Source organism: Moschus berezovskii, chromosome 2 (genome assembly GCF_049115385.1).
Source record: "Moschus berezovskii isolate FMDL1 chromosome 2, NW_MosBer_1.0, whole genome shotgun sequence".
In the NCBI taxonomy this organism is placed as follows: Eukaryota; Metazoa; Chordata; class Mammalia; order Artiodactyla; family Moschidae; genus Moschus; species Moschus berezovskii.
Genome location: NC_142461.1, coordinates 69,854,331 through 69,878,634, shown reverse-complemented (window position 1 = coordinate 69,878,634; position 24,304 = coordinate 69,854,331). Strand labels below are relative to the sequence as shown.

At 36.1% G+C, this 24,304-nt stretch overlaps 1 protein-coding gene across 1 annotated transcript in view; it reads left to right on the top strand.

The window, feature by feature from the left end:
- DPP10 (dipeptidyl peptidase like 10) overlaps positions 1-24,304 on the top strand; it is an 822,212-nt gene that overhangs the window by 408,289 nt on the left and 389,619 nt on the right. The window contains exon 5 of the mRNA XM_055397567.2: positions 17,975-18,049. Coding sequence (XP_055253542.1) covers positions 17,975-18,049 — 75 coding nt within the window. The remainder of the gene's footprint in view (positions 1-17,974; positions 18,050-24,304) is intronic.

Sequence of the window (24,304 nt, the reverse complement as noted above, 5' to 3'; positions counted from 1 at the left end):
GGAGAATGTGCTGCTGAGATGCAGGATGTCTACCTCCTAAAAAAGACCACTCCCAAGGCCACTTTTCCAACTTTCCAAGGTCAGGAAACCTAACCAACATACTAGAAAGAGAATCAGCAAATTAGGCAAAGTAACAGAGGAATATGTTCTAAACAAAAGAATAAGAACCCCTGAAGAACTGAGTGAAGTGGGTAGAGATATACGATCTAACAGAAAGCGAGTTCAAGGTAATTACAATAAAGATAATCAACAGACTTGAGAGAAGAATTGATGAAGAATGAAAACTTAGACATTTTAACAGTGTAAGAAAGTCCTGGATTGGCTAGAAAATTTGGATTTTTTAGAAAGATGTTATTGGAAAACCCTAACAAACTTTCTGGGTAATTCAATATAAAGATGAACCAAATAGAGATGAAGATTACAGTACTGGAAAAAATACACTAAAAGGAGTAAGCCATAGGTTAAGTGATGCAGAGGAACAGATCAACAAGCGGGAAGTAGTGGAAACCAATAAGGATGAAAAGAAAAAAGAAAAAGAAATGATAAAAAGAAATAAGGACAGCTTAAGAGGCCTCTGGTACAATATTAAGCATAGTACCATTGATGTTATAGGGGTCCTGAAGAAGAAGAAATAGAGAAAGGGTCAAAGGACATGTCTGAGATCATGATAGCTTAAAACTTCCCTAACCTAAGAAAGGAATCAGACACCCACATCCAGGAAACACAGAGAATCTCAAACAGGATCATCCCAAAGAGAACCACATTAAGACACACTGAAATTAAAATGGCGAAGTTAAAGAGAGGAATATTAAAAACAGCGGAGGCAAAGAACAAGTTACGGTCATGGCAACTCTTATTAGGCTATTAGTTATTTCAGCAGAAACTCTGCAGGTTGGAAAGGTGGCAGAATATATTTAAAGTAATAGAAGTGAAAAATCTACAACCAAGGAAACTACCCAGCAACAGTTTCATTCAAACTTGAAGGAGAGATCAAAAGTTTTAGACAGCAGAAGTTAGAACTATAGCATCACCAAGCCAGCTTTACAAAAAGTGTTAATGAGGCTAATCTAAGTGAAAAAGAAAAGGTCCCAATGAGAAACATGAACGTTATGAAAGGAAAAACTTCCTTGGTAAAGACAAATATACATAAATATATTTTGGCTATTAACTCCTATCAGTCATGTCATTTGCAAATATTTTCACCCATTCAGTAGATTGCCTTTTAATTTTGTCAGTGCTTTTATTTGCTGTGTGAAAGCTTTTAAGTTTAATTAGGTCCCATTTGTTTATTTTTGCTTTCGTTTCTTTTTCCTGACGAGACAGATTGCCCAAAAAATGTTGCTATAGTTTCTGTCAAAGAAATTATATATCTGCCTATATTTTCTTCCAGGTGGTTATGGGTCTTGATCCATCCAAGCCTTTAATCCATCTTGAGTTTATTTTTGTATATGGTGTGAGGAAATATTCTAATTTCATTCTTTCATACGTAACTGTTCAATTTTCCCAGCACCACTTATTGAAAAAGCTGTCTTTTCTCCATTGCATATTCTTGCCTCCTTTGTTGTCGATTAATTGACCGTAAGCTTGTGGGTTTCTTTCTGGGCTCTGTATTCCATTCCGTGTGTGTGTGTGTGTGTCTACTTTTCTGCCAGCATATGTTATTTTCATTACAATAGCTTTGTAGTATAGTCTGAAATCAGGGAACCTGATTATTGCAGCTTTGTATTTTTTTCTCAAGATTGCTTTGGCAATTTGAGGTCTTTTGTAGTTCCATATAAATTATAGGATTATATGTTTTAGTTCTGTGAGAAATGTCATGGATATTCTGATAGGGATTCCATTAAATCTGTAAATTACTTTGGGTAGTATGGGAATTTTAACAATATTAATTCTTCTGATCCTTGAACATTGGATATTTTTCCATTTCTTTGTATCATTTTCAGTTTTCTTCATCAGTGTTTTATACTTTTCACAGTATAGGTCTTTCAGCTCCTTGGTTAAGGTTTTTCTCAGTATTGTAATCTTCTTGATGTGATTTAAATGGGATTGCTTTCTTGCTGTTTCCGATAGTTCGTATTCGTGTGTAGAAAAGCAACAGATTTCTGTATATTATTCTCATATCCTTCAGCCTTACTGAATTTATTTGCTAGCTCTAAATATTTTTTGGTGAATATTTCATGGTTTTCTATATACAGGCTCATGCCATCTGCAAATAGTGACAGTTTTAGTCCTTCCATTCCAGTTTGGGTACTTTTTCTTGCCTGATTGGTGTGGCTAGGACCTCCAATATTATGTTAATTAGAAGTGGTGAGTGTTGGCATCCTTATTTTATTCCTGATTTTAGAAGAAAAGCTTCCAAATTTTCACTGTTAAGTATGATGTTGGCTGTGGGTTTGTCATAAATGTCCTTTTTTATGTTGAGATATGTTCCATTTGGACTTCTCAGGTGGAGCCAATGGTAAAGAATCTGCCTGCCAATGTAGGAGACTAAAAGATGTCAGTTCAACCCCTAGGTTGGGAATATCCCCTGGAGAAGGGCATGGCAACCCCCTCCAATGTTCTTGCCTGGAGAATCCCATGGATGGAGGAGCCTGGAGGGCTACAGTTCATAGGGATTCCAGAGAGTCTGAAGCAACAGGCATGACTGAAGCAACTGAGCACACAAGCACACACATTCCATCTACATATTCTATTCTTACCAAAAGTAATAGTAAATACAAATTCAGTTTATATAGATAATCTTACATCTTTATATATACACTTATATATTTAGTAAAAAAAAAAGGCAAATTCACATTGTAAGTTCTATTTGTTAGGAACAAAGCATTTATTCTTACAATCTCTCATTTAGTGTAATGTTTTTACAGTTATATGGCTTTCTTCTTATTCTTTGTCTCATAATTTATGTGTTCATTAAATATTAACAATTGATATTTTATAAAATTGGTATAATTAAGAATATATTACTTTTAGTCTTCCTCATTGACATTTTTAAGATGACATAGTGAAAACATGGTTGGAAAATATATACAGTATATTGGCTTATCCAATAAGACAGTCATTAGCTGCATATGACTATTTAAAATCTAATAAAATTAAAAACTCTATTTTTTAGTTACAACAGTCGTATTTCAAACGTTCAATATCCAAGTGTAACCAGTGGCTACCAATTTGGATAATGCTCATATGGAGCCTTTCCATTATCATAGAAAGTTCTGGTATTATTGTTGATGTTCAGTTGCTCAGTCATGTGGACTACAGCACACCAGGCTTCCCTTGTCCTTCACCATCTCCTGGACCTTGCTGAATTTCATGTCCATTGAGTCAGTGATGCCATTGAACCTTCCCACCCTCTGTCATCCCCCTCTTCACCTGCCTTCAATCTTTCCCAGCATCTGCTGCTGCTGCTGCTAAGTCACTTCAGTCGTGTCCGATTCTGTGTGACCCCATAGATGGAAGCCCACGAGGCTCCCCTGTCCCTGGGATTCTCCAGGCAAGAAGACTGGAGTGAGTTGCCATTTCCTTCTCCAATGTGTGAAAGTAGAAAGTGAAAGTGAAGTCGCTCAGTCGTGTCCGACCCTTAGTGACCCCACGGATTGCAGCCTACCAGGCTCCTCCATCCATGGGATTTTCTAGGCAAGAGTACTGGAGTGGCTTGCCATTGCCTTCTCCGTTCCCAGCATCTAGGTCTTTTCTAATGAATCGGCTCTTCATATCAGATGGCCAAAGTATTGGCTGCAACTTCAGCATCAGTCCTCCCAATGAATATTCAGGACTGACTGGTTTGATCTCCTTGCATTCCAAGGGACTCTCAAGAGCCTTCTCCAACACCACAGTTCAAAAGCATCAATTCTTCAGCCCTCAACCTTCTTTGTAGTTCAACTGTCACATCCATACATGACTACTGGAAAAACCAAAGCATTGACTAGATGGACCTTTGTTGGCAAAGTAATGTCTCTGCTTTTTAATACGCTGTCTAGGTTTGTCATAGCTTTTCTTCCGAAGAGCAAGCCTCTCTTAATTTCTGACTGTAGTAACCAATGCAGTGATTCTGAAGCCCAAGGAAATAGTCTCTCACTGTTTGCATTGTTTCCCCATCTATTTGCAATGAAGTGATGGGACCGAATGCCATGACCTTTGTTTTTTGAAGTTGGGTTTTAAGCCAGCTTTTTCACTCTCCTCTTTTACTGTCATCAAGGTGCTGTTTAGTTCCTCTTCACTTTCTGCCGTAAGGGGTGGTGTCATCTGCATATCTGAGGTTATTAATATTTCTCCTTGCAATCTTGATTCCAGCTTGTGCTTCATCCAGCCTGGCATTTCACATGATGTACTCTGCATATAAGTTAAATAAGCAGGGTGACAATGCAACCTTGATGTACTCCTTTCCCAATTTGGAACCAGTCTTTTGTTCTATGTCCAGTTCTAACTGTTGCTTCTTGACCTGCTTACAGGTTTCACAGGAGGAAGGTAAGGTGGTCTGGTATTCCCCTACTTAATAAAGATAAAATTTTCCCTCAATATTACTTTTTGAGGGTAGCAATGTATGTATTTTTTTAGTTCAGTTCAGTCTGTCAGTCATTTTCTACTCTTTGCGATCCCATGGACTGCATCATGCCAGGCTTCCCTGTCCCTCACCAACTCCCAGAGCTTGCTCAAACTCTTGTCCATTGAATCATTGATGCCATCCCTGATATGTGCACCCATCATAAATTTCTCCAGAAATGTGTCTATGATCTGTGCATAAACAATATATCTCAAATATGTATATATTTATGTGTGTAAGTATTTATTTCCACAGCATGGATGGTCTACCTTTTTCATCCACTTAATAGTAGAAATTGATCTTTTTGTATGATGCCTTTTGTTTTTCTCTGATATGATTTAATGAGTTCGTAGAATTCCCTTGCATAATGTACTGCCATATATTCATTTCCTATTATATTCCTGTAAATATACTTGGCAGTCATTTTTGAAATATATTTGCGGGCTAAATTCATAGCAGTACCATATCTGGGTAAAAAGAAAAGTTCACTTGAAATTTAATAGTATCAAATTGTGTTAAGCAAGTCCACCAATGTTATATGATACTGCCTGTTAATCTACTCTGGGCATCACTAAGTACTGCCAACTTGTTAACCATTATCACTTTTGTAAGATCAAAACGACCCTGTGATGTTAGGCAAAAAAAGGCTCAGGCACCAGGAAGATGGTATAGCAGGCTTTTAATGGCGAAGGTCGAGGAAGTCCACGCCTAACAAAGGCAAGAGGCAACTTATATAGCTTTAGGCAAGGTTTGGAGTGGTGGTCCCTCATAGGTCAGTTAGCCGCGGGGCAAGACTGGGTTGGTTGCCCGATCTGCTCAAGGTTGTGATGAGGCAGCGGAATAGTTCTTGCTGTTTCTGGGCAGAATGCTGTTTCTGGACAGGATGTTAGGAGGGGGAGGTTAGGAGAGGGTTGATTTTTACCAGGAACCGATACATCAAGGACACTCCAGCAATAGGGGAGGGAATGAGAGAGAATAGAGCACAATAGTCATAGTCCGGCAGTGCTTTTTCCTGCAGGCGGGAAAAAGGAAAGGGGGAAGGGAAAAGGCCAAAATGGCCACTGAGGTCCGACCTTACAACTTTGACTGATGAAAAATAGTAATTAATTTTATATTGATTTGCAATTATTTAATTATGATTGAGATTGAGCATTATTTTGTCATATATACTTTGACAATCATTTCATTTGTCTATGAATTCCTTTTCATAAACTTTTAAAATTGGGACTTACAAGTGACACCCATGTGGCAAAATTTTATCATTACATATTTCTACTTACCTTGAATCATACTGGAATGATTCATTCACTGCCATCTAGAAAGTTCAGTTAAAGTTTTTTTGTATTACATAGGTCTTATTCAGTTCAGTGGCTCAGTCATGTCCAATTTTTTGCAACCCCATGGACTGCAGCATGTCAGGCTTCACTGTCCATCACCAACTCCTAGAACTTACTCAAACTCATGTCCATCGAGTTGGACCTAACCACCTCATCTAACCACCTCATCCTCTGCTGTCCTCTTCTCCTCTCGCCTTCAGTCTTTCTCAGCATCAGGGTCTTTTCCAAGGACCTGTATCTGTTATTAACTGGTGGAAGAAGGAATGAATTACGAGTGTTAGTGAAGGAGGAACAGTGGGAGGATTCACGAATAAATGTCTATAATGACCTCATTTAACTTTAACTATTTATTTAACAAAACAATCATCTGCCCTATAAAGTGTTAGAAGTATATCCCTTAATTTTTCTCTCAGTTGTCAAAGTGAAATAAAATTAATACTAAAAAATAGAAATAGGCAAACAACACATTCTTCACACTTTGAGCTTAATGTAACACTGAAAATTTGTTAAAAAAAATAGATTGATCTTTGCATTCTGCACATTTCATTAAAAATATTGAAGCTATTAATAAACGCTTCTGATAAAGGGGACAATATAAGAAGTAACTTATGGCTTTTGGTCATTAAAATGCAAAATTAGTAAATGGCAACTCATTTTTATATCTATGCTTTTTTTTTTTTTGGTGCATTTCTAACAGCTGCTAGGCAAAGTTGAGGAGACCCAGAAGTGTTTCCAATTGTGACTATTGGATGATAATAGAAAAATTGTTTCTTTAGAGCTTGGGAGTTAGGCTCAAGACACTGAGCAGGAGGCAACCTCTGATTGTTCCTTATTGTCATTCCATTGGAGTTGATTTGATTACAGGACATTTTTCTTTCCCCAAGTAAGCAGAAAGTTCTGTGTCACCATGGAAGTAAATCTGAAATTACTCTTTTCTTTTACTATCGTCCTTTGATTTGGCAGATTAGGGCCATTTATAATATATCTGCTTATTAAGTGGATACTGCAAAAAGAGAAGGAAGTGGAGAATCAACTTATTATGATTCCAGAGTAGGAGGAGAAATAGTATGTCTGGTAATATACTCAAGAAATACTTTGTTCAAAACTGAAAGCCTGAATCTTGTTATTCTTTAGTTTTTCAAATGAGCTTCATATTCAGATTCTTCCTCCGAATTGTCATATTCTATGGTTTTTGTTGTTTGTATCTTGTATCTATTATAATCCATGAAGATCATTAGTTAGTTGAAAAATATTAGTGTGTAATTAATATAACAACTCTTCCTATTTAATTGAAAAAATAAGCTAACGATATAAAAACACAGTTCACAAAAGAAACACAGAAACACATATCATTGATAAATAAATAAATGCTTAACATAATTTACAAACAGAAAAAGGATGGTCAACAAAGAGATAGTATTCTGTACTTATCCCACTGGCAGAGTTTAACATCACCAAGAATTGAAAAGAATGTGGAAAACAGGGCCTCTTAAACATTGCTGACAGGAGGGTAATTTGTTTTTATACTTTGGGTAACAGTTTGTGATTCTGTGTGAAGTAAAACATTCACACACCCTACAACCCACAAATTTCTCACTTTCTATTAATAGGCATTTCTAATAAAGTGAAAAATAAAGAATGACTTTCAGCTTTGGACCATTAAAATGAAAGTTAATAAACAAATGACAGCTCAACTTTTCAACTAATTCCCTCTGGAAAATATTTTTAAATCCTTGGGTTTTTGTTGAATGTCTAACTCAGATTGGTTATATATATGTTTGCCTAAATGACACATTTTTTTAGTCTTGGTTGGTTTTGAACTTTTAATAGAGGCATCAGATGGTCAATGATATTATGCGTATTACAGATTCATGCATATTTACATTTAGTTGTAGTTCACTGACTTGTATAGGCTATTATATTATTTTATGTTATTTTCATATTGTTATCTGGTTTGTCATTATTTCTGTAGATTACAACATATTTGTTGTGTATCTGATATTTAAATTTAACTGGCCATCGTGTGTTTTTACAGGTTAAATCTCTTATGAACAACACTTAGTTAAGTGAAAGTGAAAGTCGCACAATGTGTCCGACTCTTTGCGACATCCTGGACTATACAGTCCATGAAATTCTCCAGGCTAGAATACTGGGGTGGGTAGCCTTTCCCTTCTCCAAGGGACCTTCCTAACTCAGGGATCAAACTCAGGTCTGACAGAAAAGATATTAGTCTAATTCCTTGCATTGAAAGTCTGTTAAGATGAAAAAAGCAAATAAATGTTACACTATTTATATATTATGATTTTATCAAAGATAGAAAATAAGAGAAAGTAGATATCAAACTTGATATTATCGAAGAATATAGCAGAGTACATTAAATCTCAACAAATAATTTTATTTTTCATTACTAACCTATGTTCTCTTATTTTCTTTGAAATTACTTACGGCAATACTAAACTAATGATGTCATACCAACTTATGATCATGGCTCAAGAAAATTTAATCTTTGCAGCATTAGTATTGTAGGACTAATAGTAGGACCATTAGCATTAGTCCTATTTTTTCCTCATACTTAAAGATTTAGCCAGTTTAATTTTTTTATGAAGCAATAGTGGTCTTTATATTTTCTTTTTAAAAACGTAAAAATTGCAAAGTTCTTGGTAACCATACCCTGGCCTATGCCAGATATGAAATCATATCACTGACAAAAATACTTGAAATGTCTATATTATATTTTAAAATATTAACTCTATTAACTAGAGTTTTCTCTCTAATATTTACCACCCCACCCCAACACTCTTGCCTGGAAAATCCCATGGGCTGAGGAGACTGGTAGGCTGCAGTCCATGGGGCCGTGAAGAGTCGGACATGACTGAGTGACTTCACTTTCACTTTTCACTTTCATGCATTGGAGAAGGAAATGGCAACCCACTCCAGTGTTCTTGCCTGGAGAATCCCAGGGACAGGGAGCCTGGTGGGCTGCCGTCTATGGGGTCACACAGAGTCAGACACGACTGAAGTGACTTAGCAGCAATGGAATATTAGCAAAAATTATACTTAAGTAATTTGCTACTGGGAGGAGTCTAATCAACCTATCTTATAAATATTATATTGAATAAATCATATTAGACCTTGAGTAGGAAAACTTATCCAGAAATCCTAATGTGATATATTATTAGGATTCTATAACTTTTCTTTCTATCTATTGTATTCTTTAATACATTACAATTAGTATATTATATCCTTTGCCTGAATGTCATAGCACCCATTTAAAAAATATGTTTGAAATATGTTTGAAATAATGATTAGGAAACATTAAGACAAGAAGAATCAGAGTAGCACAGCTGACTTCAGAGAAATAATTTGCATAATTTTGTAATTTATAGTATCTCTATACTTTCTCCAGCTTAAACTTTCCTAACTTATTGTATTCTTGAGTGAAGGAATACTGACATTCTTTTCAAAGTCACCTAATTGTCCCTGTTTTAAGTTATTAATAGAACTTAGAGACCATTAGTTGTCACCTTCTATTAAAGATAAAATATTGTTTTTTAAATGTTTTAGTGTATGGAATATGATCCAAATCAATAGAGTATTAGTTGGCTGTTCATGTTTATTGAGCAATAAAGATATATGTGAGGCATTCTACATGAGTTAGTAAGTACTAATTTAATAGTCTTATCATGGCATCTGGTCCCATCACTTCATGGGAAATAGATGGAAAAACAGTGGAAACAGTGTCAGACTTTGTTTTTTTGGGCTCCAAAATCACTGCAGATGCTGATTGCAGCCATGAAATTAAAAGACGCTTGCTCCTTGGAAGGAAAGTTATGACCAACCTTGATAGTATATTAAAAAGCAGAGACATTACTTTGCTGACCAAGGTCCGTCTAGTCAAGGCAATGGTTTTTCCCGTGGTCATGTATGGATGTGAGAGTTGGACTGTGAAGAAAGCTGATCGCCGAAGAATCGATGCTTTTGAACTGTGGTGTTGGAGAAGACTCTTGAGAGTCCCTTATACTGCAAGGAGATCCAACCAGTCCATTCTAAAGGAGATCAATCCTGGATGTTCATTGGAGGGACTGATGCTAAAGCTGAAACTCCAATACTTTGGCCACCTCATGAGACGAGTTGACTCACTGGAAAAGACTCTGATGCTGGGAAAGGTTGGGGGCGGGAGGAGAAGGGGACGACGGAGAATGAGATGGCTGGATGGCATCACCGACTCTGTGGACATGAGTTTGAGTGTACTCCAGGAGTTGGTGATGGACAGGGAGGCCTGGCGTGCTGTGATTCATGGGGTCGCGGAGAGTCGGACACGACTGAGCGACTGAACTGAACTGAACTGAACTGAAGAGCTACCTACTGGTGCCATGACATTTTCTGCATTGAGTATTTTAATAAACTAGTATCTATAAAATGCAAGTTTACAAGAAAAAAAGAGTGACCATATTTTATGTTTATACAAGGTGAATTTCCTAGGTATCACAAAGAAATATAGTTCAAACACTCTTCTAAGTAATTGGGTATCTAAGAAAAGACAACATTAAAAAATACAATAATGGCCTGATTTTTAAAATCTTTGCATATAAGCACAGTTATGGTGGTAAGAAACTATCATGTTTTTATTTAGATCTGCAAGATAGAAGGTAATCTCTTTGCCTCTTCCTTGTTCCTTTTATTTGAAGTTAGGCAGAGAAAGAGAGCCCATCTTTGGTATCACATAATAGACTCTAGTACTCTTGCCTAGAAAATCCCATGGATGGAGGAGCCTTGTAGGCTGCAGTCTGTGGGGTCACTAAGGGTCAGACACGACTGAGCGACTTCACTTTCACTTTTCACTTTCAAAAGGTTGGAGAAGGAAATGGCAACCCACTCCAGTGTTCTTGCCTGGAGAATCCCAGGGACAGGGGAGCCTGGTGGGCTTCTGTCTATGGGGTCACACAGAGTCGGACACGACTGAAGTGACTTAGCAGCAGCAGCAGCAGCAATATACTGCAATTTGGTTTGTATTCTTTTCTGCCTTCTCTCAGTCCTCTTTCACTTTTTATCAATGACATAAGTAACCATTTCTCTCCTGCTATTCACTTAAGTTCAACTGGCTTTTTGAAATCTTTTCTTATGCTCATTTCACAATCTCTTATGGACTGCATTGCAAAGGAAAATTTTTCAAAACATTTGAAAATGTAATATTTTATTTTTTCTAAAATAAGAGATGACTGTTCAAAGCATTTTTGTCAGTTATCAAAATTATCAGTTTAAAATTAAATTAATTTAAATTAAATTAAAATTAAAATTAGATAATGAGGGACATTATAGCCAAATAATTTAACATAAGGGGTGTTTGTGTTTATGTGTGTGTGTAGTCATTTGGTTTGATGAGATGAAGAGAGCAGATTGTTTTCATCATTCTATATTTGTTGAAAATGTACTCTTTTACACTCTTAAGACTTAGTGGATTCTCTAGCTAAAGTTTTTAGATCAGTATTTTTGTTGTTGTTAAATAGAGGTGCCTATGGAGGCCCGGCGTGCTGTGATTCATGGGGTCACAAAGAGTTGGACACGACTGAGCGACTGAACTGAACTGAACTGAACTGATGCATATATTCAGACTTCCCAGGTGGCACTATTGGTTTAAGAACCCACTTTGCAATGCAAGAGAGACGTAAGAGACACAGGTTTGATCCCTGGGTTGGAAAGATACTCTGGAGGAGGGCCTGGCAACCCACTCCAGTGTTCTTGCCTGGAGAATCCCATGGACCGAGGAGCCTGGCAGGCTACAGTCTATAGGGTCACAAAAAGTTGGACACTACTGAAGCACTTAACACATAGCGTATATATATATTTATTTATCACCAGCATGTTACAAGATCTAGAATAATATTCACCTAAACTGTACAGTTCTTGTGTATCTGACATTTATCAATTTTAAAGTACCCAAGTTTTCTTACCAACTTTTGTTGTATTTTTAATTCAATCTCTGATTCTTCTCCTCTTGCTCGGTCTTTTCTCATCCTTAAGTCATACAAATGCATCTTTTATATTTTCTGGCGCTTCTGACATTTAAGTTTGTGTTTAATGATTTCTTGCCATGATATTCAATATCTGACAACTTGGAATACCATCATTATCTATTTCTACCTCCAGTTATAATGTTTCTGACAAGAATGAATCATTACAATGGAGCCTCTTAATAGGGGTATTACTGTGGCAATAGATGTAAATTGAGATTCCAAACAACCCAGAAGAGCAATCAGAAACTGTGATCAATGATGAGATGGACTGCACATATAATTATATACATGTGACTCAGATGAATCACTTGTGCTGAAAAGGACAGAAAAGGCTTAAAAGGGGGAGAAATAGAATGATTTTTGAGAGAAATAGAACTCAAATAAGGAGCAGGGAGAGGTGACGCTGTTACAGCAGGTGGGACAGATTGAACAATAATACAATGATAAAGAAAACACATTCAAAGAATAAAAGTAATAGTAAACATTACTCAATTGTATTGTTTCTGATCCACCCATGGTAGAACATGTTGTTTGAGAATTTTTTCCTTTTATTTGGGAATTAATTTGCATTGGATGTAACCTTTTATGTAATACTCCATAAAGTCCCAAATATTTCAGTTAAATTTCAGGCTTTTGCACAAAAGTTTTAAACATCCCCTATTAGGTTTCCACAGGGATTATAACCACAGCATTATCTAAAATTGATATGTCTAAAATTTTCATCAAAATATGGCCATTTTTTCTTTTCCCCAACTGACGTTGCAGTAGCAACATTAACCCATGTATTAAAAATGTGAAAGCCCATATTTGTTTTGTACAGTTTCTTTTCTTGGTTTTCAAATATAGTCATTAAATTATTTTGTTTTTATCAACCATCTCCCTTGTGTATGTCCCCTCCTTTCTATGCCCTTGGCTCTTTCTAAACTTCTTGATATTGCTCATCTGGATGACAATGAGAACCTCTTACCAGATCTAATTGACCTCAAGATATCATTAGAACCAACTCATTTTCTTTTCCATGCAATTGTCAGAGGAATTATTCTAAATTCAAATCTGACTTTATTGCTTCCTTGGCTTTAAATTTCACCATTCATGAAAACAGTAATTAGCTCTACCATGTTCATGTTGGTAATAATGCATGCATAACATTGGCACTAATCCATGGGGCTGGCCACACCTCTTTTAAAGCTTTGTGTATATTTTTGAAGGTTCTTCTCATAATATAGCCTGCAATTTCATATAACTGGAAAACACTGGATCATAAAGTTTTCACTGACTTTACCACCAAGTATATGAAGTATATACCATTCTTTTCTGTAATTCTCCCAGCATTGCCCCCCTGACCCCCGCCTCACCTTTATCCTTATGGCAGTTATTGCTTTACCAAAATTTAGCAAACTAGCAGCCCCTAGGCAGAACCTGGTAGCCATATACATTTCAAAATACTGGGCTATAATTTTAAGATCATGACTGTAAGTTATATTAGAACTACTGTATATAATTTCTTAAATGATAATGGTTATTTGAAACCAAAGGGCTACTGCCCCTTTAGATAACCTAGTCTAGGGGCTACTTGCCCACTAATCCATTTGACCTCAGTGTACTCAGACATCCCTTTTCTATCACCACACACCCAGTCTTTTAAGTCATTTGGATTTTGGACTCCTGCTCTATCATGGAAAAACAAAGTTATCGTCTAATACTGCCCAGTATGAGATGGGAAATTTCTAATGACTTTGTTTTTCAACTTGGTAGCACCTTCAGTGTTTACCATGATGTTCATCTTATTTTGAACATTCAGTAAGTTAGTTTTGGTACAGTTGAGTGATATACAGAATGAGGCAATACAGAATCTTCCCAAGCTGCCTGAAAGCATGCATTTGTTTCTCAACGTGATCATATGTCTTGTTTTCATTGTTGTTAACAACTGGCATATCTATTTTTCTGTTTCTCTCACCTGGCATGGCTTTAATTGAATGTTCCTAGATGGCAGAGTTCATGCATTTTAATGCTCTTTGTCCAAAAATGCATTAGTAAGCATCACTGCTGAATAATACCAATAAGCACATGTAGAAAATATCTCTGCATCCTTTTATTGCAATAGTAATGAAGTGATTAAATATATAGGTAACAAAATAGCATTATTGGCAATAATAAACTTCCCAAAATGCTAATTTGAGGCCTTATCAAGTTGAGAGTCAACTGGAACTATATTAATGTCTGTAATTAGGGTCAATGTACACCAAGGGGTCTCTGGGGTCTGCTAGGAAGAATTAATCTCCCAGATGCAACAGATGATAACGTTAATGGCTTATGCTAAGAGGGACTTGCCTGAGATTTCCATGTCCCTTAGCTAAGCAGCAAGAACGTCTGTCTTATATGTGTATCATCGGCAAGTCTCTTTGCAGCACCACCTGTGCACAGCTCTCTAAATTTAGAGAAGTTTCTACAGCCTGGGCCTCTGAAAAGGTATTTGGAATGTTTCCCAGGTTGTATGCTGCATAAACTTGGAGGCCGTGTAGTGATAATTAATAAAGAGCCAGACTAGATAATTGTAGGAACTGTAAAAGATTCTAAAATGTTGTTAACCAGAGGCTCAGGTGCACCTGTGAACGTGTGAAGTTCATTTGTGTGAGCAGCATCACATCAGAGTGCATGGGGACAGGGAGGTGAGATTTTCTTTAATTCAGACTTCAGACAGTGTAGCTCTCCAGAAAAAGAGAGAGAAAGGAGGAACGAGGGAAAGAAGGAGTAAAGAAGGAAAGAAGGAAAAAGGGGAAAGAGGGAGGGACAGAGGAAGGAAGGAAGGGAGGGAAGGAGCGTGAGAGGAAGGAAAGAAAGAAGGAATGAAAACAAGAAACTCCTATTGGCGAAGGGCTTGTGAAAGGAGTTCCTCCTTCATTGTTTCACGATGTATACTTCTCTGTGACCTTGACAAAAGTTTAAGAACTGTTATTATTAGAGTTTTCTCATTCCCATTGGACTGGAATGATGGGTATTGCCCTTTTAACCGGTTTTTAAATAACAATGAACCTCCTCTTCTGTGTAACAATGCACCTCCTAATACTGCATTCATTCCTGTGAGAGAGGACCTTGTGTTCTCTGCTGCTGCTGCTAAGTCACTTCAGTCGTGTCCGACTCTGTGCGACCCCATGGACGGCAGCCCACCAGGCTCCGCCATCCCTGGGATTCTCCAGGCAAGAACACTGAAGTGGGTTGCCATTTCCTTCTCCAACGTGTGAAAGTGAAAAGTGAAAGTGAAGTTGCTCAGTCTTGTCCGACTAGTAGCGACCCCATGGACTGTAGCCCACCAGGCTCCTCTGTCCATGGGATTTTCTAGGCAAGAGTACTGGAGTGGCTTGCCATTGTGTTCTCTATGTGACTCTAAATTCCATTCAGGCTAATATCCATTGTTTCTATATACACTAAGTTAGTGAAAAAATTAGAATGAGGATACCTACCTTACAGCTTTCTCATGGGAGGAGTGTTGAGAACTACAGAGTTCAAAGAAATTTCAGCACTTATATTATGATACATGATAGCTCTACTAATTGTGACAGTAGCTCCGCTGTTGTGATTGTAGTTTGTTGTTATTTTCATTATTATTGAAATGGCTTTTTGAAAAAATGAAAAGCAAATTTCTTCAGATGTGTTATTGCCAACGATTATTCTGTCTTTCTTGTAAAGTGGACAGTATAAGATGGATGAATATAAACAACACCTCTTCTAAATTAACATTACCATGTAAAAGTATTTTCTCCTAGAGCACTCCGATCTCTTGCATATCTAGCTGAGAAGTGAAAAAAAAATCTGTTATGTCAACAGTTCTCTGGGTATGTGTGTAACGGGGTGCTTTCCCATGGTTCAACAGCTAAAGAATCAACCTGCAGTGCAGGAGACCAAGCAGATGTGGGCTGGATCCCTGGGTCAGGAAGATACCATGGAGGAGGAAATGGCAACCCACTCTAGTATTCTTGCCTGAAGAATCCCATGGACAGAGGAGCCTGGCAGGCTACAGTCCAAAGTGTTGCAGAGTCAGACACCACTGAGTGACTAAGCACAGCACAGATTTACAATTCAATTCTTTCTGATAGTAATTACCCAGAATTAGTGAAAAACCCACAGGTTAAAGACACAGTGACTGCCCCCAATTTGATAGAATGATACAGAAAGAGCTATAATTACCATCATTGGTTTATTATAAAGAATACAAATGAAAAGCCAGATGAAGAGGTAAATAGGATAAATGAAGAAGGGTCCTATGCACAGTCTCTGTCTCAGAGTTGAGACGCGCCCTCTCCTGCTACACTGATATGTTTATCATCAAGGAAACTTCTACAAATCTCATTATTCAGAGGCTTTCACTGAGATTTTGTTAGCTAGGACTTGTTGGTTAAATTGCTGGCAACGTGATTAAACTTCATCTCTAGTACCACCACCCTCCCTGACCTCCAAGTCTAATCAGGTGGTTTGTTCTTCTGGTGACCAGCCCCCATCCAGAAGCTATCTAGTCACTCTCCCTGCACCCCTACTTCTGGAATCATCTCATTAACTTTTATCATATATGGTCAAAGTGGGCTAGTTATCAATAACAAAAGACCCTTCTGTCACTCAAGAAATTCCAAGGATTTTATTGTTTAAATCATTTTTAAGAGATTTCAATTATTTATTTATCTGGTGGTGCTGCAGGGTATATGGGTTCTTAGTTTTCCAAATAGATCGAACCCATGCCCATTGCAGAGGAAATATGGAGTATCAACTGTTGGACCATCAGGAAAGTCCCCAAGCATTTTAGAAGCTCTGTGTCAGGAGCCAGGGAAAAAGGCCAAATATATATTTCTATTATACCACGGACAGTTTGCCAAATATTTGTTAGTCTGAGCTTCCTATCCTTTCCAATATGTTTGAAAATGTATAAGTACTAAAACCTTGACTTCATCCTTTTTTGTTTTTCTTGGAGAAGTGTTGTGGAAACTGCCCTGTATACAATTATTTATACATGTATTTCTCTGCAAAAACCATTAAAAATTAGTTTGCTTAAAAATCCATATATAGTTTATTTTTTTGCTTGTATTTTGTAGGTTTTTGATGCGTCAACTCAATTTCCTTGCTTTCTCTAGATTTAAAGTTACATATAAACTCTACTTCAAATAAAACAATTTCCCCACTCTCTATGTATTTATCCTTCACCTTATTTTCAATTATTTTCAACATCAGATCTATTCAATGGTAAAATGAAGGGCTCAAAATAGAACATCTGTAGCATAGTTGTCTATATACCATATAAACACATTTTAAGTTTGTATGAACTTGTAAGTGAAAGTCATTTAGTCATGTCCAACTCTGTAACCCCATGGACTGTAGCCCGCCTGGCTCCTCTGTCCATGGAATTCTTCAGGCAAGAATACTGGAGTAGGTAGCCATTCCCTTCTCCAAGGGATCTTCCCAATCCAGGGATTGAACCCAGGTCTCTCACATCTAGGAGAATTCTTTACCGTCTAAGCCACCAGGGAAGCTGTATATGCCATATATATATATATATATATATATATATATAGTAATCAAGATAATTAAAACATTTTTGTCTAAATCTGCTCCTTTCTGGGAGTTTTCTTTAAGGAGATTTTTGTCTTTAATATATGTCTTTTCAAAAATATAAATATATAACCAGTGATTAAAGTGCAAGGACAGAACATCATGACACCACAGAATGCCACTATTTATTTTCCTTTTGATTAATACAGCATGCAAATACAAAAGCATTTTGATTACTTTTAAGAAATTCAATGATGTTTTGTTTTTGTTTCTATAATGAAAATATTAACTTAGTCTATAGTGTTAAAATATAGGGGACATATGGGGCGTTTCTTAATGAAATGTCTAATCTAGGCTCTTCCAAGTTTTTATGTCCATCTGTGTGCATGACTGTTTAGACTTAAAGTGTGAATGAGAAGAATAAGAATGCTTATTTTACAGTATTATGAGGATAATGGAGATATTTTTAATATTTACACATCTAAATGCGTATTAATCTTTCTGTTATTAAATGTTTTAAAATAATTGTTTCATTTTACTTTCAGGTAACCTTCAAAGCATCAAGACATTCAGTTTCACCAGATTTAAAATATGTTCTTCTGGCATATGATGTCAAACAGGTAAAGGAATGAACTTCTTTGCAAAAATGTTTTATTTGTGGTGCACTCAGGTAACAGTTCATAGTTTTTCGTGTCATCTACTCAACTAGAGAAAATTTGGCATATCCAATAGCTACTGGTGATTATTGATAACTGAGATGGCACAAGAGAATCTTGGTGATACTGTCCTATCTTTCATGCCTAGCTAGTAAATTACTGGAGCAATCTGCAAGTTACTGGCCAGATACAAGGCCGTCTCTTTTAGTGGGGAGTGTGACAGAACTCAGCAAATCCAAAAAATAGGGGCTTTTGATATTCCCACATAAGCCTTAATATCTACTTAACTGTCATATGTATATGTGGATTAAGGAATTTCCTAATAGCTGTTCCCTGAGCTGCAGTGTATATTGTTGGAGGGAACTGGTGAAAACAGTAACTCAGTTTATGGTCAATGGATTCTTTGGTGGTGTTTGAGCATAACCCTACAATTGTAGAAAATTTTGAAAGTGGGATAAGGCAAGGAATCAGTTCTGAATAAATAAAATGTTCTAATTGCAGTTAGCATTTCATTATCCCATGTCAGCTCTATAGCACAATTAGAGTAATATGCATGGTTGTGGAGTATCTTGTACTTAGATATAATTTGCACTGTTAAAAAGCAAAGTAAATGTTGAGAAGGCAGTTCAGCAGATTAGATTCTTTAGAAAATAAATGATTGGAAATTATTCAAGGAAGTTTTGTGTGGTTTAAGGCAGTTAATAAAAATTTATAGACTTAAAGCACAAAGCTTTTTATAATGCATTTGAAAGCCTTTGAGCACATGGCATTTTACAGTTCAAAGAACCCTCTCCTTGATGCTTTTAGTCTTTTGAAATATACATGTGCTATATTTTTAGACAAGTTTATGTTTCTTATTTAAACTAATTAATTTACACTACAAAAGTCAAGGAGATTGTAATCAAAGACATTTTTTTCTGTTATAAAATTTGACCCTTTTCCTTCACCTTTGTTCTGTGTTCTCTCTATTCATTGAGATTTTGAAAACCATGTAGGAAAAATGCTTATGTTTCAGAAGCAAAAATAATACAACAAGTTTTAGAAATAATATTTATCTAAAGAGTTTTAATTAAAATGACTGCTATATAGCTTTCAGTAACTACCATAATTAAGACATATAGAACCAGAAGGATAAACACACAGATCAATGAAATAGAAAACAGAACTAAAAACAGACACATCCAAATCTGCCTAACTGATATTTGACAGAAGTGCAAAAGTAATTCAGTGGCAGAAAGATAGTACTTTCAACAAGTGGTCCTGAAGCATTTGGACATCCATGGGCAAATCAAGCAATCAAAAACCCCATAAATACACTGACTTAAGTTTCACATTATGTAAAATCTCAAAATGTATTATGGATTTAAATGTAAAATTGTATTCTATAAAATTTATAGAAAATACATAGCAGAAAATATTTCATATCTATAGCTAGGAAAATTTCCTTTAACTATATATCAACTGGGTCACACTTAGCTACTCTGGAATGTAATATGCAAAATTAGGTTGACTTTGGATACTGGGGCAAAATATATCAGAATTATGTGAAAATATAATTAACACCAAAAATATACCTATAGATCAATCTTAATAACCCCCTTTTATATTTTTGCTTAATTTCAGGAAGAATGAAAATATTTTATTGACATAGTCTTTGGAAGTGAGAGGAAGCTCACTTTAATAAGTAAAAAATGATCAAATGAAATTTCATAATCTTCTATACTTCATTCATATATTCTTATTTATTCTTCTTCTATTAAGTACAAACTCCTGGACTATACATTCTACAGGGTTTGGTATGTGCACTTGTAGGCACACACAAGATTGAAGCTTCTCCTTTAAGAAACGTACAATCAGTTAGAGGTGATACCACTCAAACACTTATATCCACATAGAGCCTTGAAGGATGTGTTATAGGAATGGTGTTATTAAACAACAGAAAAGATTCCATTCAAGATAATCATGATAGAGAGGGAAGCATGGATTGAACTCTGAGAGTCAAACAGGTAAGGATGAATAGAAAAACATTCCAGGTGGGCAGACTACATGAGGCTTCTTGGAAGCAACATTAAGTCTTTGAGGTATAGCAGTCAATTCAGACTAGCCCAGAGACTGACAATTTAGTGAGGAAAAAATAAATAAACCTATAAATTTTGTTGAATCCAAATTAAAGACAATTTAATAGAAACCATGGTATACCCTGAGATGGCAATTTGGAATCATTGGTTTTAAAGAAATTAAATGCTGTGATTACCCGGTGTGTCTGTCAGTGTGTGTGCACACACAGATAATGCGCATTAACAGAAACAGGGAAAAGTTCATATAAATTCCAACCAAGCCAAACACATCCACTCAAATTATTTTGGTGTGTTTTATTCCTTTTATCTCCCTATATACAAAAAAGTAGAAAAACTGGAATTATCATATATAAAGCATTGCTTTAAGGAGTTCTGAAACTGCTTTTGAGTGTATCCCACTTTTCTTGAATTAATGTTTTATGGGATCCATTTTTATAAAAGGAGTCTATGAATGAAAAGATGTAAGAAACTTTGAACTGAAATTCACAATCGTTAACAAAATTAACTATATTAAAATGTACAATTCAGTGTTGTTGAGTACATTCACAATACTGTTCAAACACTCTCTATTTGGTTCCAAAACATTTTAATCATTCCAAAAGAAAATCCTATTCCCATTAATCAGTAATTCCTCATTCTTCCCTACCCTACACTCTGATAATCATGAATCTAATTTCTGCCTACTAATTCACTTATTTTGGATATTTTACACAAATAGAATCATGGAGTATATGACCTTTCATCTTGTTTCTTCCACCTATTTTTGTTAGGTTTATCTGAATTATAATATATGTTAATACTTCATTCTTTTTTAAGATTGGATACTATTTCATTATATGTATGTACCATGTTTCTTTATCCATTCATCCATGAAAGGTTATTTGGCTTTTTTCCCCCACCTTTTGACCATTATAAATAGTGCTGCTGTAAACATTTGTGCACAAGAAGTTTTTTTATTACATATTTTTATCTTTGGAGGTAAATCTATTGAGATGTAGAATCACTGGGTAATATAATTCTGTTTATCTTTTTGAGAAACCACTCAACAACTTTCTAAAATTGCTGCACCATTTTACAGTCATACTGGCAATGTGTAAATGTACCAGTTTGCCTGAATCCTCTCCAGTTGTTATTTTCCATTATTCTTATTATAGCTATCCTAATTGGTATCTCATTGTGGTTTAGATATAAACCTCCATAATTATACTAATGATGTTAAGTGTATTTTAATATGCTTGTGTGCCTTTTGTGGTTTCTTCTTTGGAGAAATGCCTATTCATGTCTGTTACCATTTTTTTTTCTTATTGTAGTTGAGTTTGAGAGCTATTCAGACATTCTAGATAGCAGACCATTATCAAACATAAGGCTTACAAATATTTTCTTCTACTCAGTATATTGTCTTTTCACTTTTTTGATAATGTCCTTTGGTGTATACATTTTAAAAATTCTGATGAAGTATGATTTATCTATTTTTTTCTCTTATTACACATGCTTTTTGTTACTATATCTAAGAATACATTACCAAATTCAAGGTGATGAAATTTTAACCTTAGGATTTCTTCTGAGAGTTTTACAGTTTTAGTCCTTATATTTAAGTGGTTGATATATTTCAAATAATTATTTTTTATTGTTTGAAATAGGGGTTCAGATAGAAAATATTGTAAGGGTCTTGTTATATACTGAAAAAATGTTTTCCAAAAGGTTGTGTGACTTATACTGCCCTTAGGCAATGCATAATCTGCTATATTACCATCTTTACTAACAAAGAACTTAACGATGGACTAATTATTAAATTCATAGATTATATACAGCCTAACAACTAATTAGATGCATTTACACCCACACATACACACACACATCACACATACATATACACCATCTGTGTTAGTTTTATTTTACTATCCAAATAATTTCCTGAAACTTAGTGACTTTGGGAAAAAAAACAACTTTTTTCACAGTTCGTGTGTATAAGGAACTGGGGATTGGCTTAGGTGGATAGTTCTTGCTTTAATGATGTTGCAATCAGGTATTAGCTGGGGCTGCAGTCATCTGATGGCTTGACTGAGGCTGGAAGATATACAGCCAAGGTAGAGCTCGGTTAACTGGTACTTGCTGATGACATGAGGCCTCAGGTTTCTCCACATGAAACTCGCTTCCGTGCAACCTGAGTGTCCCCAAGACGTGGTACTGGGGTTGTCCTAGGGTGAGTAGGTGGAATATAAAGATGGAAATATCTGTTACTTTCACTTTTTTTTTTTTTTTTTTTGGTTACATGCTGCTGCTGCTGCTGCTAAGTCGCTTCAGTCGTGTCTGACTCTGTGCGACCCCATAGACGGCAGCCCACCAGGCTCCCCCATCCCTGGGATTCTCCAGGCAAGAACACTGGAGTTGGTTACATGAGTTAGGTCTAATTCAGTGCTGGAGAGGACTACCAGATGGTGAGGACTTGGGGAGACCAACTTAGAGGCTGGCTAACATAGTCCCCAAATATTTCATATTCATCCTACAAGAAGGAAAGTTACATGGCTCAGAATAGCCTGGAGTTAAAACGCCCCTCCAGGTCCACAAAACAAAGAACTCTCTCACCCGAAGAAAAAAAATGGACATTTGGATCGATTACGCCTAGCTCCCAGCCAGTCCAGCCTCTGGCCGATCTCCAGAATTCCTTGCCTCAGCCGTTTAAGAGATAACTACTCCAAACAACTTGGAGAAGAACAGGCCCCCTTAAGACAGTAGGTTTCCACATATGTGCCTGTATATACTTACTCTTTTCTTGGGTTAGTGCAGCAGCTCCCTAATCTGACTGCTGCCCCTTCTCACCTCATTAAAGGTGATCTGTTCCTGTAAAGTGCTAATCTAGTTCTTTTTCCGAACTTTGCCTTCTCTAACTCCCTTACCCTACACTACACATGAAGTATACTCCAACCCCCAAATTTTATCCATTATGGTCTAGTATTTTAGTCAAGCAAATCCATCTCCCTAGGCATGTTTCTTTTGACTGTAGTCTCTTGAGTATATTTACATAATCATATATAAAAGTAAGTATACTCAATATATATCCATATAAACACTATAAATACACACATACATTTTAGTATGTATTTAAATAGCAATTTATTATTCTCAGGGTTTTTTCTTTAGTTTTATTGTGAATAATATTTTATTTACTCCATTTATTTATCTTTTCTAGTCAGTGTTGTTTAAACATCTGTGTGTATAATTCAGTTATTAATTTTATTACCATTTACTTAAATATAGCACCAATTTTTTGGCTTTAATTATTTTTTGACTTGAAGAAATCTTGAATTTTGTGATTAAATTTATTTTTCACTTTGTTATATTGACTTTTTTTGTAGGCTTAGAGAACTGTTCACCAATATGTTAAATATGTAGTCATTTTTTCTATTTGTATACATTTTGCGTATAGACATTCATTCTGTTTCACTTGCAACTGTTTATGGTGACAAGTGATCAAAAACCTCTCCTTCTAATGATACTAATAATGGAAAGACCTATCTTTCTTATGAATGAATGTAATCAAAACCAATCTTCCCCAAATGGAAAACTCCATAGAGACATTTTCAATGTTTATGAGAAAACCACCCAACACAATAAATTGTCATGAGTGCCACACATGTCTTCAGTTTTCCCATAACAATATGGAAGAAGGGGAAAATGTGAATACTTCTCAGTTCAGTTCAGTCACTCCGTTGCTTATGACTCTTTGTGACCCAATGGACTGAAGCACACCAGGCTTCCCTGTCCATCACCAACTCCCAGAGCTTACTCAAACTCATGTCCATTGAATCAGTGATACCATCCAACCATCTCATCCTCTGTCGTCCCCTTCTCCTCTTGCCTTCAATCTTTTCCAGCATCAGGGTCTTTTCCAGTGAGTCAGTTCTTCACATCATGTGGCCAAATTGTTGGAGTTTCAGCTTCAGTATCAGTCCTTCCAAAGAATATTCAGGATGATGTTGTTTAGGATAGACTGGTTTGATCTCCTTGCAGTCCAACAGACGCTCAAGAGTCTTCTCCAGCACCACAGTTCAAAAGCATCAATTCTTTGGTACCCAGCTTTCTTTATAGTCAAACTCTCACATCCATACATGACTACTGGAAAAACCATAGCTCTCACTAG